The sequence below is a fragment of the Panthera onca genome, chromosome A1 (genome assembly GCF_046562875.1).
Source record: "Panthera onca isolate mPanOnc1 chromosome A1, mPanOnc1 haplotype 2, whole genome shotgun sequence".
NCBI lineage: Eukaryota > Metazoa > Chordata > Mammalia > Carnivora > Felidae > Panthera > Panthera onca.
Window position 1 is genome coordinate 130,382,655 of NC_138339.1, and position 17,231 is coordinate 130,399,885.

General features: G+C 52.7%; 1 protein-coding gene across 5 annotated transcripts in view; it reads left to right on the forward strand.

The window, feature by feature from the left end:
• The window catches only part of ACSL6 (acyl-CoA synthetase long chain family member 6), a 61,717-nt gene that overhangs the window by 6,406 nt on the left and 38,080 nt on the right, over positions 1-17,231 (forward strand). For 3 of the 5 annotated variants that reach the window (XM_060636212.2, XM_060636213.2, XM_060636211.2), the window contains 7 exons: positions 11,016-11,236; positions 13,349-13,463; positions 14,384-14,448; positions 14,713-14,814; positions 15,325-15,424; positions 15,993-16,171; positions 17,183-17,215. In XM_060636212.2, the coding sequence (XP_060492195.2) occupies positions 11,016-11,236; positions 13,349-13,463; positions 14,384-14,448; positions 14,713-14,814; positions 15,325-15,424; positions 15,993-16,171; positions 17,183-17,215 (815 nt within the window). Of the gene's footprint in view, positions 1-2,898; positions 3,028-5,383; positions 5,530-11,015; positions 11,237-13,348; positions 13,464-14,383; positions 14,449-14,712; positions 14,815-15,324; positions 15,425-15,992; positions 16,172-17,182; positions 17,216-17,231 lie in introns of those variants that run through there. The other 2 variants (XM_060636214.2, XM_060636217.2) reach the window with 2 other exon arrangements.

The window sequence follows — 17,231 nt, forward strand, 5'->3', positions numbered from 1 at the left end:
GGCAGTTAACAACACGGAGAAGGGGGACTCACCAGGACCCATCCAGACCTTCAGTGAATCCTTAACTTTGGAAAGGGCAGTGCTTCTGGCCCCTCTGCTATGGCCCCTAGAGCTGAGGTTGCATGAAGCCACCTGGTTTATGCTGGGTTGCATAAACCCCAGGACCCTGCTTAGTGTCTGGCGAGCTTCAGTGTTAACAGTGATAGTGCCTTCTAGCAGATGGGTGGGACATGGTTCTCTTGGAGATGCCCTCAACTCACCCTTACTCAGCCCCCCACCCTGCCTACAGTCTCTCCCCACAAGCCTAGCTCATCTTGGAGTGGTGGAGAGAAAGGGAGGGCAGGCCTTTTCCTGGCCAGTGGGCTGGTGAGAGGTGTGTGTACATATGTCCCTATCCCTTGCCACAGGTCAGACATCAGGGAAGGCTGAGACCCATGAAGCACCCTTTCCATCTATACTGAAGCATCCTTTCCCCTCCTGCTCCTCTCCTTCCTCTGACCTCCTGTTCCCCTCAGGGTAGCTCCCTGAACACTCACAGACATGCCTGGCCTCTTGGCTTCATGGGGGTACTGTTGGCCCCAACTTACAGACGAAAGACCTGAGGAGGGAACAGCAATGGATGTTCATCACAGATGGGCATTTTCTTTGGGCTGAGAAGCTGACCAGGCCTGTTTCTGTTGGCTTGCAGGGAATCAGCAGAGCAGCCACCAGACCTCCTGTTGGTTCTGAATCAGTTCCTCAAGTGTTTTTGTCCTAGATTTCCACTCAGGCTAAACCACCATGTGTGTGTTTGAGGTCTCCCTGTGTCACTGTCTCCTGTTAATGGGAGTCTGAGTAGCATCCATACTTCATAAGGTACTAGGTTTGTACTCTGGTTAATAGACAGCTCCTGGTGACCCCCAGGTGTCAGAAAAGCAGCTCTTCTGGCCTCTGGAAGTCTGAACAAAATTGATGTCTGATCTTGTCATGGGGCCTCTGTTGAGGATGGAGTCCAAGCCTTGGAGTGTCCCAGAAGCTTGTGATCTCGCACGGTGGGCTCTGGGTTACCGTAAACCCTACCCACAGTTTGAGGGCAGTGTGGCAGCAGTTCCTGGTGAGGCGGGCAGAGGATGCACGCGGCCTCCATTCTTAAAAGTCCTTTCTGGGCACTGCAAGTTCTTTCGTTTACCATTACATTTTTCTTCCCTTTTCTTTCTCCATATTTAATCATCAACACTATGAAAATTACCAAAGTTCCCTCATAAATAAAAGGCGGTGACCTTAGATCCAGCCATTTCTATTTTCGAAAGGGGGCAAAATGAACAGATCCTCAGAACGAGCCAATCCTACTTCTTGGTGCCATCCACTCTGACCCAACACAGTGCTTTCTTTCCTTGGGGCCACAGAGGCCTCTGGCTCCATCTGGAAAGGTGGCGGGTTCAGTGAGAATCCAAGTGATGGTTGCTCTCGGTGGGTCAGTGTGAACAACGTCCAACAGCCTTCCTGGACCAGCCAGGGCCTCGTTTTCGCTTGGTCTGAAAGAGATTTTTGTTTTCTGGTGAGAACAGCCCCAGTCTGGCGCCCGGAGCCAGCCGCAGGAATACACACCCTTTCATGTGACAGGCCCAGAGTGGAAAGATACAGCACCAGGCCCTCCCCTGCACTCCTCAGGAGGCGGGCATTTGCATATTCCCCATTCATCCTGGCCTTGAAAAGGAGGCCTGAGTTCTCAATGCTCCTGCCCAGCTGAGGGCTGGGCCACTTGAGCCCTGATATTAACCCTGTGGACACCAGTGGCTCTCAGTGGCCAACAACAGGACCTTGCGGCCCTAGGGCAGTGAGAGACGGCTGCTGTGTGACCCTGACCTCCAGAGGGATGAATCAGGAAGTGGCAAGGTCCCACTGACAGGCATAGCCTTCCACTGAACTAAGTGAAACGTGGATTTGTTTCTTTTTGTGGCATTCCGAAGAGAAACTTTGTCAGAGTATGGGGGAGCCAGAAAATTAAGCTATTTATCAAATTTTCCAGAAAATTTACTTTTAACCAAAGGCAAAACTCTCTCTTCTCTGGTTATTGTCTGTTCTGTGAAAAAACAGTGACACTTAGAATGGTTGGAATGGAGTCTTGTTGGCTCCTGGCTACAGTAGCAGCCCCTTTAGCAGAGTTCTAGGGGTACAGCTTGCCTGGTGGGGGGCATTTATGCATCTTAAAACCCTAGGTTACTAGGAGCTGGTGGGTTCTCTTAGCTGATGGATGTGACACTGAAGGCATGAGGCTTATATACAAGTACCAAGTCTTTTTTCTTCTGCAGCTAAATGCTATCCTCCCAGCCTCAGCTTCCTGCCCCTTTCCTCAATGCAACCAGACTCCTGCCACTTTCCTAGGAGCCTCAAAATCTTACAGGCTGTTTCTGCAACTTACCAACCCACTTTTATCAGTCTATCCCCTTCTCAGAACACTCCTTTCCATCTGCTCCCAATTCCCACCTTCCTCCCTATTCCTGACTAAGGATGTGCCTCAGGTCCTGTCTTTTGTGCATTCCTTCCTGAGCAGGGTCCCTGAGTGCTCCTGAGTGAACAAGCAGGTGAGCAAATCCCTCTCTTGTCCCCCCACCTCAGTTACCACAACCCTATCTTAGCAGAACCCCCGTTGGAGGAGGTCACATCCTGGGCTGCGGCCATCTGCAGTGAGCCCTAAGACCCTGGCCCTGCCAGGAGTGGCTTCTGGTCCCTTTCTGAGTTTGAACCTATTGGGTTCACAGTATGTCCTCAGCGTGGGCCGGTGACGGAAATGGATCACTGCTCATGAAGCCAGGACACTGGCAGTCCTAACACGGACTGTCTGGGAGGGGAAAGGATCATGTTGCAGCCACAGGATTTGGCTTCCTGCACAGTGGGGCCTGGCCAGGGGGTGTCCCTCTGCCTGTGCAGTGCTCATGATCCTCACCAGCATCCCCGAGTCCTGCCTGCTGTCCCAGGGCTTGGTGTGGAAGGAAGGGCAATGAGGTTGAGGCTCATCCACACCATCGGCCCTGGTTATCATACTCGGTAAATATTTCCACAGGGACTTCTGCCAGTTTTAGCCTCTGATGCCCCCTCTTTGCTCTGAAATTTTAGTTGTGCCCGATTCATGGTAAGGACAACGTTTATCTCAGAGCTTGTAAAAGACACTGTGTTTCTGTTCGCTCCTCTGTCCTCAAGGTTATTTGTATTTTTAAGTTCCTGAAAGTGTTGTTTGAGCCTGGCTTCCTGGTGTTGTCGTCAGGAATGTGGGCCCCTGTTCCCTGACCAGGGCTTAGGGTGAGTGGGATTCTTTAAAGGTGCCGGCATGGTGGGAGGAAGGTGGGGAGGTATCAGAGGGCAGTGAAGGCTGTTTCCCACACTGAATGAATTGCTAAAGGGAGGCATGTTCACGGTGAGTCCGGGCTAGCAGGTACAGGTGGTGGCCCTGCTCAGCGGTCAGGCACAGCCAACTGTAGGTGGACTTTTCCACATTGAAAGGGCTTAAATTGAGCCTTCGGAGCTATAATCAGGCTCCCTGGGGAAGCTCGGCAGGTGAGTTGCTGTGTAACCCAGCAACCTGCATCCTAGCCTCTTGGGGGATGTGCAGTGTGTCTCCCCTGGCACTTCCCCAGTTGGGGAGGCCCTGGGCCCCATCTCTGCCCCAATCATCTGTGGTTCTGTGACTCTAATTAAAACCCAAGAGGAAGATGGAGAGAAAGCCTCACATAGTAGAGATAGGCATGAACATCTGTGAGGACCGGGTAGATACGTGGGCCAAGGGTGGGCTGCTGTGTTTGCGTGTCTGCATGTCAGGGCCGCACAGGTATGATGGTAAGATCTGTGCTTTTCTTAACCTAGTGATGGGGCCACAAACTTCCTGGGACGGAACTGCTGCTGTGACTGTGTCCCCAGCACCCTGTGTGGCTTTCCATCAGCCAGGACCTTGGTCATGGCCGCTGAATTTCCTGCTCTGAAAGCTGCCCTGAGAGGCATTTAAATGAAGATTTTGTCTTGTTTTAAAACATCTCTGAAGATGACTAGAGAAACGTAGGGGTCCTGCTAAGAAGGATGAGGTAGGAGCTTTGTGAACAGAACTTGGGTCCTCAGGCATTTGTGTATGTATTTTAAAGCTTCTTCCAGGTGGATTGGAGGAGGATGGGACCTGCGGGCTGAGATAGGCACCTGCCAGATTCTAGGTGGGGGCTACTGAGGCAGGAGGAACTTCCCCTCAGGGCCTGCCCCACGTGGTGGGGAGAACAATAGAGGCTCCATCAGCCGCAGGGGAAGTGTTGCAAGGTCTGTGAACTCTAGACTCACCAGGCAAGTTGTGCACACAGCCCCTTAAAAGGGAGCTCAGAGCACTGGACTGTGGCATGGGACTGTCCTGCTGCTGAGGAGGTAGGTCAGATTTGGGTAGACACTGGGTCCATCTTGGCAGACTCGGAATCACCTGTTCTGGGTAGGGCCTGGAGGGTGGTGAGCTGGCCACTGTGGCCTGGACTTGTCTTTTACTCTTCAGCAGGGGCCACCATGTTGCTACTGTGTGCCCAGCCACATGCTGGTCACCAAAATAGGAGTGAAAAATGGCCATACCTGACCCCCTCCCCCCAACCCCACGGAGACAAACCTTGCAGGAGTGAGGCCCTGGGAGTCTGTGGGACCTCTGGTCCCAGTCTGTCTGCCAGAGGTGCTGAGAGATGTCAGAGATCAGCTTTGGTTCCAACAGGCCTGGGTGTGGATTCTGGCTCCAGGATGGCTAGTCCCTGGCAAACCAGGAAACAGTGTCTCTAAGGGCAGTCATTAAGGAGGGGCTGGTGTGCTGGACTAGGGTCTTGCAGAAGAGACCTGCTGACCCTGATCCTTGGTCCAGAGTGTCCAGAGCATCTCTGAGCAGGTGTTATATCTGGGACTGTGACTAGTTTCCTTCCTCTCGCCAAGTAGACAGGTTGTGACCTTGTGGGGTCAGGGAGTGGAGACAGTCCCTGGGAGGGGCTGGCGGTGGAGTCTCCTGGGCTTCTAGATGCCTCTCTCAGCCGGACATCTGGCATTTCCACACCCACTCCCCACTACTTCCTACTACCTCCGCCAGTCACGTTGGCTGCAGGTCCCCAGCCCCTGGCTGAGGTTCTGGCCCCTAATTGGTGTCACGGATGGATGTGTAAAGAGGCTTTGTCCTTAAGCAACCCATTTGGCAAACTCCCGTCCAGGACTAAAGACAGAGTGGAGGTGGGGGAGAAGCAGTGAACGGAGCTCTGGAAACCTGGCAGAGTGGGGGTTAAGGCGGGTTGCTTGGCTCTAAGCTGATCTGAGCCAGTGCTGCCCAATGTGCAGATGAAGGGGGGGGGGGCAGCAGCTCCTCATAGAGCTGTTCTGTACCCAGGTCCTGCCAGACCTGCTCCCACGGCCGCCAGGGAGCCTCTGCTACCACTGCTAACGCCTCCACCACCACCCGGCTTCTCAGAGCAGGCGTCTGTTGCCATCCGCTGTCCCCAGGAGGGCACACTTGGGGCAGGGCCTTCGCCACTTTTGTGCCTTGCTCAAGATGTGGTAAGCTCTCTCCCTGAGCCCCACATACCCTTTATAAAGGGAGGCTGGTACTAGTGGGACCAGTTCAGCCGCCTCCCCAGTGCCAGGAGCCCTTTGGAAAGGTAGGGTATAAATGCATGTACTTTTGCAAGTTATCTTTGAGCCCTTCTGGCTGACAAAGAGATGGAGTAACCGCGTTAGCTAACTACTGTCTACTGAGTGTTTCATTTACTGTGTGATTGGCACCACACTCTCTGTCTATCCATTGGCTTGTTTGAGCAGAGGCCCAGAGGGATAAAGTGACTTGTCCAAGGTCATACAGCTATCAAGAGTCTGAGTCAAGGTTCAGACCAGGTCAGTGCAGCACCAGAACTTACCTTTGGGCCCTCTCCCTAGATTGTTTTCTGGGGACCCTGGGCCCTGGGAGAGGTTGTGATTTTCTTTTTGAAGCCTTTCTTTGAGAGTTAAGGAGGTTCTTTAATGATCTGGTGGCTTGCCTTGTGCTTGCCTACCATCAGAGACCCAGAACCCCATTGCAAGAACTCCCACCCCACTCCAGGTGAATGCAGAGGGAACCTGAGTGATTTAAAGGGGAGGAAAGAATCAGAGAGTCATGAAGTCCCTCAGTACTGGCGTGATGAGTTTGGACTTTTGTCCTAAGGTGGTAGGGAGCCAGAGAAGGTTTTTGAGTAGTAGCATGACATGGTCCTATCTGTGTACCAGGAAAATAACTTTGGTATCAGTATAAGCACTGGTTAAAAGCAGGGATACCTATGAGGAGACTGGTGTGGGAATCTGAACTGCACTTAGTGGTAGCTGGACCAGGCCATGAGCTGTGGGGGTGAAGAGGAGCAGTCAGCTTTGAGAGGTGTTTAGGAGGTGGCCCTGACAGAGCCATCTAGGTAGCTTGTGAAGGTCTAGAGTGCTGCATTTAGGAGGCTGGGTCTGCCGAGGGTTTTTGGATCTGAGCCAAGGGCCTCAGGGCCATCTCCAACAGGGACTGTGCCTTGGGGCTCTACCCCTGCCACCCTGCCACCTTGGTGCCAATATGCTTCCCACCAGGGTTTCTTTCCTCCTATTCTTCCCCTTCCTGGGCTTTGACAGCTATGCCACTCACCACCCACCTTCCATGTGCCCCAAATCAGTGGAGAACATGGTACAGGGAGGGGAGGGGTGGGGGGGACTCTCAGTCCCCTAGCCTGTGCCACCACTTGGGGTCCTGAACTCTTCTGTGCCAGAGGACAAAGAGGTATAGGATATGCCGGGGGAGAGGAGACTAGTTTGTGCCGAGGGCGCGGTCCTCCTGCCAGCTGAATATTTACAAACACTCACTTGGCAACAGTGCACCACTGATTCCGTTGGGTGCTGTCCAGCCCACCCCCATCCCACATCCCATGCTGCTGCCACCAGGAGAGCCTCCCTGGGGTATGGGAAGAGGCAGCTCTTGCTGGGATCCCAGGGACCACCAAACCCCACCCTAGCTTAATGGAGAGAGAGTAAAGTTCAGAGGAGGCCACGGCCCTTTGAAATAATGAAATGAGACCAGACCCCAGGCCTTGACTCTACCCTGCCCCCATGCGAAGGGTTTGGTGGCGTGGGTTGGCTCTCAGGCCCATGTCCTCAGAAGACCTGGATTTGCAGCTCTGCCCTGCAGTGGCTCCCAGGTCTGCAGGGAATCTAAGGGTATACGCAGGCAGCCCTGAATGTCTGAGAAGGTCAGCAAGCCTAGGAGCATGATATGTGCACCACTGATTCCCTTGGTTGCTACCCAGCAGGGAGGGGTGCAGGCCCAGCCTCAGGGCCAGAGTTGCTACATTCCCTTCAGATGCTTCCTTAAGGGTGGGTACCTAAGTAGGAGCCTGAGGAGGAGTGGGTAGTCAAGCCCTTTCTCCACCACCCTCCATTGCCCCAGGCAAATGGGTTATCTAGAGAGAAGGTCCCAGCCAGGAGAAGATGGTCTGAGGGACCCACCCCTACTGTGTGCACAGTGAAGAAGTGAAGGGGCCTAACTGCCTGATGCCGCTTCATAGGCTCTGGTGGCCTTGTGCTGCCTCCTTCCCCTGTAGCCTGGGCCTGGGCCTTTCTGAGCAGGTCTGGAGGTGATTACCTGTGGGTTCAACCCCACCGCAAATGAGGGCACAGGTGTGGATATGATGGTCCAATGTTGGCAGGGATGGGGTAGTGGTATGGGAGGCTGTGGTCTGGGCCCTGGATCCTGGCTTCCCTAGTTGCCCCCTCTGTATCTGTGGATGGCAAGTACCTTCTTCTGTGGAGTCTGTGTGTTCCCACCTTCGGCAAGGGCTTCCTGGACACCAGGAATTCAGCAAGTTTAGACAAGTTCTGTTCTTCCCTCTCCTGGGGCCTGTGATACTTTGGTGACTTCTGAGAACTTGCATTTCTAGGAGGCCAGCCTCTCAGACTTGTGGCATTGACCTTTGTACAAGATTTCTTGGGCTCAGACCTTATTTCCTGAGTGGAATATTCAGTTGGCTAAGTGCTCTCTGCTCTCTGTCAGCTCCAGCTTCTGTACGTTTGCTTCCCTCTGTTCAGGACACCCTTTCCTCTTCATCTTTCCATCTCAACATCAGTATGACTCCCTGCCAGAAGCCTGTCCTGACTCCCCATGCCTGCACCAAGCACCTTCTCTGGCTCCCCATGCCTAATCACAGCCCAGACCACACTGCACAGCCCTGTCCGCTCCTTCGTGAGTCGCCCAGGAGGAGGGCAGGCCCACATCTGGCTTGTCCCAGGGTCCAGCACTGATCTAGATGAGAGCGGTGACCATGTGAGGGTCTGCTGAGTGAATGGGGGTTGGCTGGGTGGATGGATGGAGGCCATTCTGGGCTGTGCTCCGTGGATATCAGCGAATGCTGCAGATACCCATGTTCTGCTGTAGCTCAGGGTCCATGAGCAATGGCCGAGGACTAGGGACTGTAGGGTTCTCTCTAAAATTTTGGGGGACCATACAGCTAAGCTCTTAAGGCTTGTCAGAGGCTTCTCAGCCCATTGAACCAGTTCAGCCCATTAGAGGAAATGTCAGTGAGCTCCGAGCCCACCCCAAGAGCTGATGAACACCCGGATTTTCCACTATGTGTACTGAGTTATTTCTCTGACAGGCAGGGCTGTCACTTGGTCTCCCCATCTGCAGCTTAGGGAAGTAACTGTCCCAAGGAAACTAGCTGGCTGCCTGCCCACGGTCTTCCCCAGAGTGGTTTTCCTTGGTGAATTCACTGGGGGCCATAGCTGGGCCTCTTCTTTGCTTGTGCAGAACCATAATGTGATCGATATGCCAGGAGTGATTTGTTCCTGTGGGATGGCCTCAAAACTGATCTAGCTCAAGGAGGCTACTAGTAAAACTGGGTTTCCAGCTCAGGAACTCAGTGAGAATGATGAACTCAGTGAGGAATTCAGTGAGGGCTGGCTGGGGGCTCACTTTCTCTGCTCTCCAGGGGGCAGCTAGAACCTGGGCATGGTTCATGAGTGTTCCCAGGATTCAGACACTCAGACAGCCTGTTGTGCCATCTATAGAGCATAGACTCTTGAGGGACCATATCCAGGGCCCAGCCACCTCTGCCCGGTGCTTGGGCCTGCCTCCTTGGTCTGACAACCATACCCCTTAACCATCTGTTTAGTCATGGCGTGCCTCTAACTATGCCAGACACAGTATGAGTAAATGCCTCTGTGATACTGTCCCCATATTAAAGATGGGCAAGTGGAGGTCCAGAGAGGTGAGTTATATGCAACCTTGTGTCACTTATAAGTGGAGAAGAAGGGATTTGAATCAAGATTTACTTGCTTTCTCTGCAGTGACTTGCACATCACTGATCTCATCTCTGATGTGGTAATGTTACAATATAGTACAAATATTATTTATTGGGATTTCAGCAGATTGCTCCTTTCTCCGGGGTCAAGCAATTGCTGTTTGGCTCATATCCTCTGGCTGCAGAGTAGCTGCTGTTGGGTTTCTCACTGTTTTCCAAAAAGGAAAACCACAGTCTTGCTTCCAAAGGTCAAGGGCCAGTAAGGAGAGTGGCCATAAGTGGTGCATGGCAGCCTGGAGCTTACCCAGCTCTCATTAGGTTGGCAGACCTATAGGTATTATGTGGTGCTTGTAGCCTCAAATCCTACTGGGCAGTGACACTGAAGATGCCCTAGTGAAGATAAAAGCATCCAATGCCTGGTCCATCCTCACTGCCTCTCTCAGTCCTGGGTGAAGTGAAGACCCTTAGCCCAACAGGCCATATGTCTGCCCTGCCATCATTGCTTCATTTAGTGGCCATCAGGAGAACGTGGCAGCTCCTGAGACCTGCTCTCTTTGAACCAAACTTAGTTAATAATATTTCTCACAGCAACACTTCCACTGTCCACCCCAGGGCATCCTCTCTATGCCCTCATCAGCCCACTGTCGCCACTTGGACTGTGGTGGGCAAGCATGGAGTCCTGACCACTTTATGTGACATCACAAGGAGTGCTGCTTACCCCTAGAAGTGCACACAGCACTTTGCTGAGCCCTTTCTCTCTGAGCCTTGGTTCCTTTCCCTTCCCACCAGTTCCCCTATGCCACTTCTGTGTCCTCTGGACATGAGCTGACTGGGTCCCGGGGGGACGGCCCAGGGCCCAGTTAATGGTGGGGCCAGCTGTGCCTCTTGGTGCTTGGTCAGTGGCCATGCAGAGTTGTAGTGCATAGTGGTCAGCAGTCTGGGGCCAGGGAGCAGTACCTGGATCCCACCCTGGCTGCTCTTGGTAACTTTGCTGTTCCTCACAAAGTTGGCCCCAGCATCACCTCTGGCCCTGGCAAGACTGTGGCTCCAACTTTTCTTCAAGAAGAGCCTATGGTATGATGAGGATGTAGACCTGGGGAAGCCCTGCTGTGTCACTCACTGGACCCTTGCCAGAGAGATGATTGCCCTCACATCATGAGGGCCAGAGGCACCTGTAAGAGTGGGTCGATAGGCTCTGCTCCCTTTCCTTTCTCTGTCTCCCTCAGGATCAGGGCCTGGTGCTGGGAACTTTGAGGTAGACTGGAAGGAACCTGTACCCCTGACCCATTCTGGTCACTGTGGTTTTCATACTCCAGGAGCAAAGAGAAGCACAACAATATGAACACAAAGGAGAGGCAGAGCACCCAAACCCTGGGGCTCAGGAGGCATTAATTCCAGAGCTTTCAGAGCATTCCCCGGCTCCTGGAAGATAGGGAAGCATCTGTCATCCATGCCCTAGGGCTTGAGCATATAGTTCTCAGGAAAACCGGGCCGGATGTCTGACTGTCAAGTGTGACCACTAAGGGTTCTGGCCTGTCACCTGGACAGGCCTGTCTAGGGATACACTGTGTTGCACAAGAAGACTGTACACCCCAACCAACCCAGGGCCTGCCCTACTGTATTTGGCCAGGGCCTGGCCAAGGTCATTTTGTCACTTGTGATCCAAGACAGATGGAAGGACCGAACCAGACTCCTCCCTAGCCTGCCATCAGCTCTCCTCTCTCACCTACCTCTTGTTTCCTACAGAGTTCATCCTCTCACTTCTGGAGAAGATGCAGACACAAGAGATACTGAGGTTGCTGAGGCTGCCCGAGCTGGGCGACTTGGGCCAGTTTTTCCGCAGCCTCTCAGCCACCACCCTTGTGAGTATGGGTGCTCTGGCTGCCATCCTCGCCTACTGGTTCACTCACCGGCCAAAGGCCTTACAACCACCGTGCAACCTCCTGATGCAGTCAGAGGAAGTGGAGGTGAGCAATGTGGAAGTGGCTGGGCTGTGGAAAGGAGTGGGCAGAGGACAGGTATCTTGAAGGTAGAAGCCAAACTTGTAGCCGATTTTACCTAAAATGGTGCAGAGAATCTTGGTTTCCCCAAGCAGTGAACCACTAAGCCCCCCAGTAGCCTTGAGCAGCATCTCCTGCTAGATGCTCCTCTGCCTCTCCCAGGAATTGAACCCTGGGCAGAGCCCAATCATGGCCTTGCACCAGGCCTCTAGTTTGCCTGTCTCTTGGGTGGGAAGCCTTGGCTCACTGGTGCCTCAGTAGAAAACCTAAGGTTCTCAAGGAGCTGCCAGATAAATTCCCTCCCACAGTCTCTCTGTGCCCAGCCATGGTCTGGAGCTGGGACTCTGAACTGAGCCCACCCGTGCCCCTGTCCTCCCAGAGCACATGGACTCACAGAGAAGGTCACCAAGGGGAGGAAAGGTGCAGTGGCCCAGCCTGGACAAGGGTATTCCAGGCTAAATCTAGAAGGACTAGTGAGATTTGTTTCTTTCTTAAGCTTGTGACATTTATTTTGCCTTTTTTTAAAGTTTATTCATTTATTTTGAAAGAGAGAGAGTGGGGGAAGGGCAGAGAGAGGGGGAGAGAGAATCCCAAGCAGGCTCTGCACTCTTAGCACAGAGCCCCATGCGGGGCTCGATCCTGTGAACTGGGAGTTCATGATGTGAGCCGAAATCAATAACTGCACACTTAACTGACTGAGGTACCCAGGGGCCCCTATTTTGCCTTTTTAAAAATTATCTTTTTCTTAAACTTTATTCATTTTGAATACATAATATATTCACACTTCAAAAGGGAAAAAGGTCATAGACTGAAGAGCTTCCACCTTTTCTTCCCCAGGGAAACCTAGTAACGATCATCTGTGGGCGAATAGATATTTGCCCCTCTTTTTAAAAGCTATCATGCTGCATATACAGTTCAACATCCTGCCTTTTTTGCTCTTGATCTTGGCAACCATGAGCATAGCAGAGTTTTGCCCACTAGGAGAGGGTGCAGGTCTAGATAGGATGGGAATGTTCAGGGCACTTTTCCAGCAGAAGGCATGATATGTGCAAAGATGTGAGTATGTGATCTTGTACCTGGTGGCTTTGGGAAATGGAGATTCATATGGGGTGGCTGGACAGTGGAGAGGGGCTACCAACAGGCTAGCAGAGTAATTACCAGTATGGCGTTTGGTATACAGAAGCCCTGAAGGGCTGGCTGTACCTCTTACTAGCTATATGATTCTTGGCAGTTTCTTAACTCTCTGAGCCTCAATGTCCTCAACTGTCAGGTGAGTAATAAAAGGAGTATCTGCTTCCTGAGTTGTGGTAAGGATTTGGTAAGGTGACACAGAGAAAGCACCAGACTATTTGGTAATTTTAATTATAACTTACTTTGAGAGGCCAGCAAGGACAAAGGCCCATGGGCCAGGATCCTGGAGGGAGCAGCATAGATTTATTTTTTGTTTTTAGTAGTAAGCAGACACAGGGTGAATTCGTGCCGTAGAAGGGTCATGTGGCATGGGCAGGAGTGTTCCTGGACAGGCACCTTTAGCCAGTATTCAAACTAATTCACGCTATTATGTGAATGATGGATGGCACCCAAATTTTTCTTAACCTAGGGGTACAGCAGCAACAGATGATGGGATGAAGGCCACCTTTCCAGGCTGATCCTGATGCCAGAGGGTAGCCTGACTAGCCAACACTCACCATTCCATTGTATGAATGAACCATAGGTATATTTGAACAGTCACTGAAATTATGGACATTTTGTGTGTGCTCACGCAGTGTTTAGGTGCTGTGTGCATGTATGGGAGACCAGTGTACTGGGCCTGTGTATGTGAGCCAACTGTGTTTGAGTGTAGCTGCATATAGGTCAAGCGTATACCAGCCATATGTGTGTGAGTGTGTGTAGAGGTTGTGTGTGTACCGTCCAGGTGTGTGTAGGCCATGTGTGTGAGTGCACACAGAGCATGTCCCAGTCCCAACTGTGTGGCCCTGGTGTGCATCCACGCCGTGTACAGCCTGCTGCATACCGGTGCTCTCCCCTGATGCCTATGCCTGCCTCAGCCAGCTTCCCTGGCCTGTGCTTGGCTCGTAGGACAGTGGCGGGGCCCGGCGATCTGTGATTGGAGATGGCCCTCAGCTGCTCACCCACTATTATGATGATGCCAGGACCATGTACGAGGTGTTCCGCCGTGGGCTTAGCATCTCAGGTGAGAGGGGCTGTGAGGGTCTGGAGGAGCCCTGCCAAGGGTTGAGCAGGTGCAAAGATGTGAGCTGACAAGCAGGGAACCAGGGGCGTGGCAGGTGAGTGGTTGCCAGGTTCAGAGGAGAAGAGCAACTCCTGGCACTCCTCCCACTTGGAGAAGTAACTGCATTATGCGGCTGAAGGGCTGACCTCAGCTTTGTTCTAGCCCTTAGCACTGCCTGACCTTAAACCATCTCTTAGCTCATAGTTACAAAAAATTTGTTTTAATGTTTATTTATTTTTGAGAAAGTGAGAGAGAGAAAATGTGGGCCAGGGAGGGGCAAAGAGAGGGAGGTACAGATTCTGAAGCAGGCTCCAGGCTCCGAGCTATCAGCACAAAGCCCAACGCAGGACTCAAACCCACGAACCCCAAGATCATGACCTGAGCTGAAGTCAGATGCTTAACCAACTGAGCCACCTAGGCACTCCTTAGCCCTTATTTTATATCTCCCATGGGCAGCCCCTGCTAAGCCTCAAACTGCCAGGCCTCTGGCTGGCATGGTTCAGAGCCTGAGCCTCTGGGATGTCTGGGTGACCCAGGATATGGGTCAAAAGGAAGTGGTCACAGAGAGGCAACTCTCCATCTCTGCCTCATAGTCCCCACGTCTTTGTGTCCCCTTGGGGCTGCATCACACAGGTCATGGTGGGAACTGGCACTGTGTTAGTCCTTATTCCAGGGCCTCCCTGCTCCTTGAGGACGTGTCATGCTTGTGTGCTTTAGGCCTCCTTCAGCTTCAGCAGGTTAGACAGGCCGCTGGGGGCAGTTCACTTGACCCATGGACCACCCCACAGGATGGGATGTCCATTCACCTATCTGATGAGCAGATGCAGGTGACACCCACCCTACCATCCTCCCTGGCACAAGGCCTGCTTATCTCTCTGCAGGGAATGGACCCTGTCTTGGCTTCAGGAAGCCCAAGCAACCTTATCAGTGGCTGTCCTACCAGGAGGTGAGTGATAGAGGACAGGCCCCACCCTGTCGACCCATGTAGACCTGGCATTGTGGGGCTTGTGGGTACCCTGCAGGGTCTCAGAGGGTCATTGTTTCCTTGCATGGCCTGTTTGCCAGACTCCCAGCAGCAACTTCAGAGGACTTCCTGCCGACCTGGGTAGGGTCTTAGGGAGGTCTCAGACCTGTAGGAATCCTTACCTGGGAATCTCCCTCCCCTGCTAAAAGTCCTTGCTTTCCATCACTTCCCCATGTCCATGTGCAGGTGGCCGACAGGGCTGAATATCTAGGGTCCGGACTTCTGCAACACGATTGTAAAGCATGTACAGATCAGTTTGTTGGTGTTTTTGCACAAAATCGACCAGAGGTAAGCTTCTGCCTTGATTGGTTTTAGAGGTTTCAGTAGAGTAGGGGGTTGGGTACCATACAACAGCCCTGGTCCAACTGCATGTAGGGCCTAGGACAAGAGAAAACATGGATGTACTTGGTCCATGCCACCACCGACTCCTTTGGCTTTGCCCCTAATCAGGAGTGGACATCTCAGCCAAGCTCCATCTACACCCCACCCAGCCCCACAAACAGGTGTTTCCTGAGCCATGGGAGAAGAAAGACCCATGGAAGAAGGCCACAAGGCCTAGAAGTAGGCTTTGGGCTATTTGGAGGCCCCAAATTCCCTGGGGCATGAGTGCTGTAGAAGGCTGTGGGGAAGCAAGTGCAACCAGTTAATCTCATGGATTCCTTGCAACGTGGAGAGGGCCAGAACAGAACCTTCTCAGGAGGACCCAGAACAAGTACCCTGGTTGCCTGGGCATAAGAGCAGTACAGCCCTCCTATCTGCTCTGTGCTCCCCCAACCCCGCACCTGTGTGTCTCCACAGTGGATCATCGCAGAGCTTGCCTGCTACACGTATTCTATGGTGGTGATCCCACTATATGACACCCTGGGCCCTGGTGCTATCCGCTACATTATCAACACAGGTGAGCCACCACTGCCTCCTCTTGCCACTGGCAGCCAGCCCCTGGACCCCAGCCTCTTAGCTTACGCTAATTGTCTGATACTAGTAAGCACTTTGCTTCCATTCTCAAAGAACATTTTCCAATCTGGCCGTTGAGTTGGCTTTCCCCAGTTGGACTTCACCTGAAGGCACCTTCCACAGGGCCTGGCTACCGTGAAGGAGCCTCTGCAGCAGCCTCCACACAGGCTTCCGACTCTCTGAGGCTTACTTTTCAGCTCAGGGCAGATGTGGGGGAAGCGGGGTGATGGTGGCAAATAACCTCAAGCAGACCTGAGATTATGGATCCTGAGCCTGGAGCAAAGGAATGCTTGGAATCTGCTCCAGGACATTCCTTGGCCTCTTGCCCTTGTTTCTCCTAAGCTCCATGCACTTTCCTCTGTATACAACACATAGCCTACATGGCCTGTCTTCTGCATTTATTTACACACAAGCTTTGGCACACACAGCCCATGGCTCTGCTGCCTAGCACATGCTACCCACAGTCACAGCCTGTGCTCACACAGCCTGACTTTTCCTAATGGTCCCTTCAGCTGACATCAGCACCGTGGTTGTGGATAAACCTCAGAAGGCTGTGCTTCTGCTAGAACATGTGGAGAGGAAGGAGACTCCAGGGCTGAAGCTCATCATTGTCATGGAACCATTCGAGGAAGCTCTGAAAGACCGAGGGCAGGAGTGTGGGGTGGTCATTAAGTCCATGCAGGCCGTGGAGGTGAGTGTCTGCTTCTGGGCTGTTTACTGAGCCATAGCTGGTTGGCTGCTGAGCCAGGACTGCTGGTTATCTGCCCCTCTCATGCCCCCGGGTGGACGTCTTGGGCCATCAGGGTGTGTCAGGGCTGAGATAGGGCAGGCTTTTACAAGGGCTGGTGGCAGGTGGTGAGGTTGGTGCCTATAGGCATCCTCTAGGTGACAGGCTCAGTTGGCTGGCACATTGAATAACACAGGCACCAATAGGTATATGGTAGTGCCAGTCTGCCCCAGAGTTACTTACATAGCCTCTGGATCCTCCATGTTTTCAGCTAGCCATCAGCCTGTCTGAGCCTGAATACTACAGACATGAAGTCCAGGAGTCTTTGAGAGGTTCCTTCAGTGTGTCCCAAACTCCCAGCAGCCAGCAGAACCAGTTTTTCTGTGCATGACCTCCCCAGAGGCATCAGGCTGGTGGCAGCTTGTGGCCTGCTAGAGTGGCACAGGACATCCTGATCCCCAGGGCCTCACTCCCGCCTCAGTAGCAGCTCACCCCCACCATCCCTTTCTGGATGTAGGCCCCTGAGCTCTCCAGGTGTTCTCCTACCTGCCTGTCTGTCACCAACTATACTTGTAATATCTGGGCAGTTGTACCGTCCATGGTTTGGGGGCCACATTTATGCTGACAACCCCCCCCCCCCCATCTGCCCCTCTAGCCTTGACCATTTATCTGGAAGTGTAGGCCACCTAGCCATTCTGTCCTGAGCATGTGTCCCAATGGGCACCTCAAGCTGTCTCCCCCGTTGTGCACGTGCACAGTGTCTAACCTCTCCTTGGGCCTCAGGCCCCTGTCTGTAATGTGTGGGGTGGCCTAGACCTGGATGTGCATATAAGAAGAGCCACTCAGGTGGTTTCTCCACATAGGCAGGAGGTGGTTTCTCCACCATGCCAAGCTTATTTTAATTTTTTGTTTATTAACTTGTTTTGATCAATCAGAACTTTTGAGCATTTTAAAAATCATGGTTTTCTCTTCCAGGAGTGTGGCCAACGGAATCATCATGTCCCTGTGGTAAGCTCATCTGCCA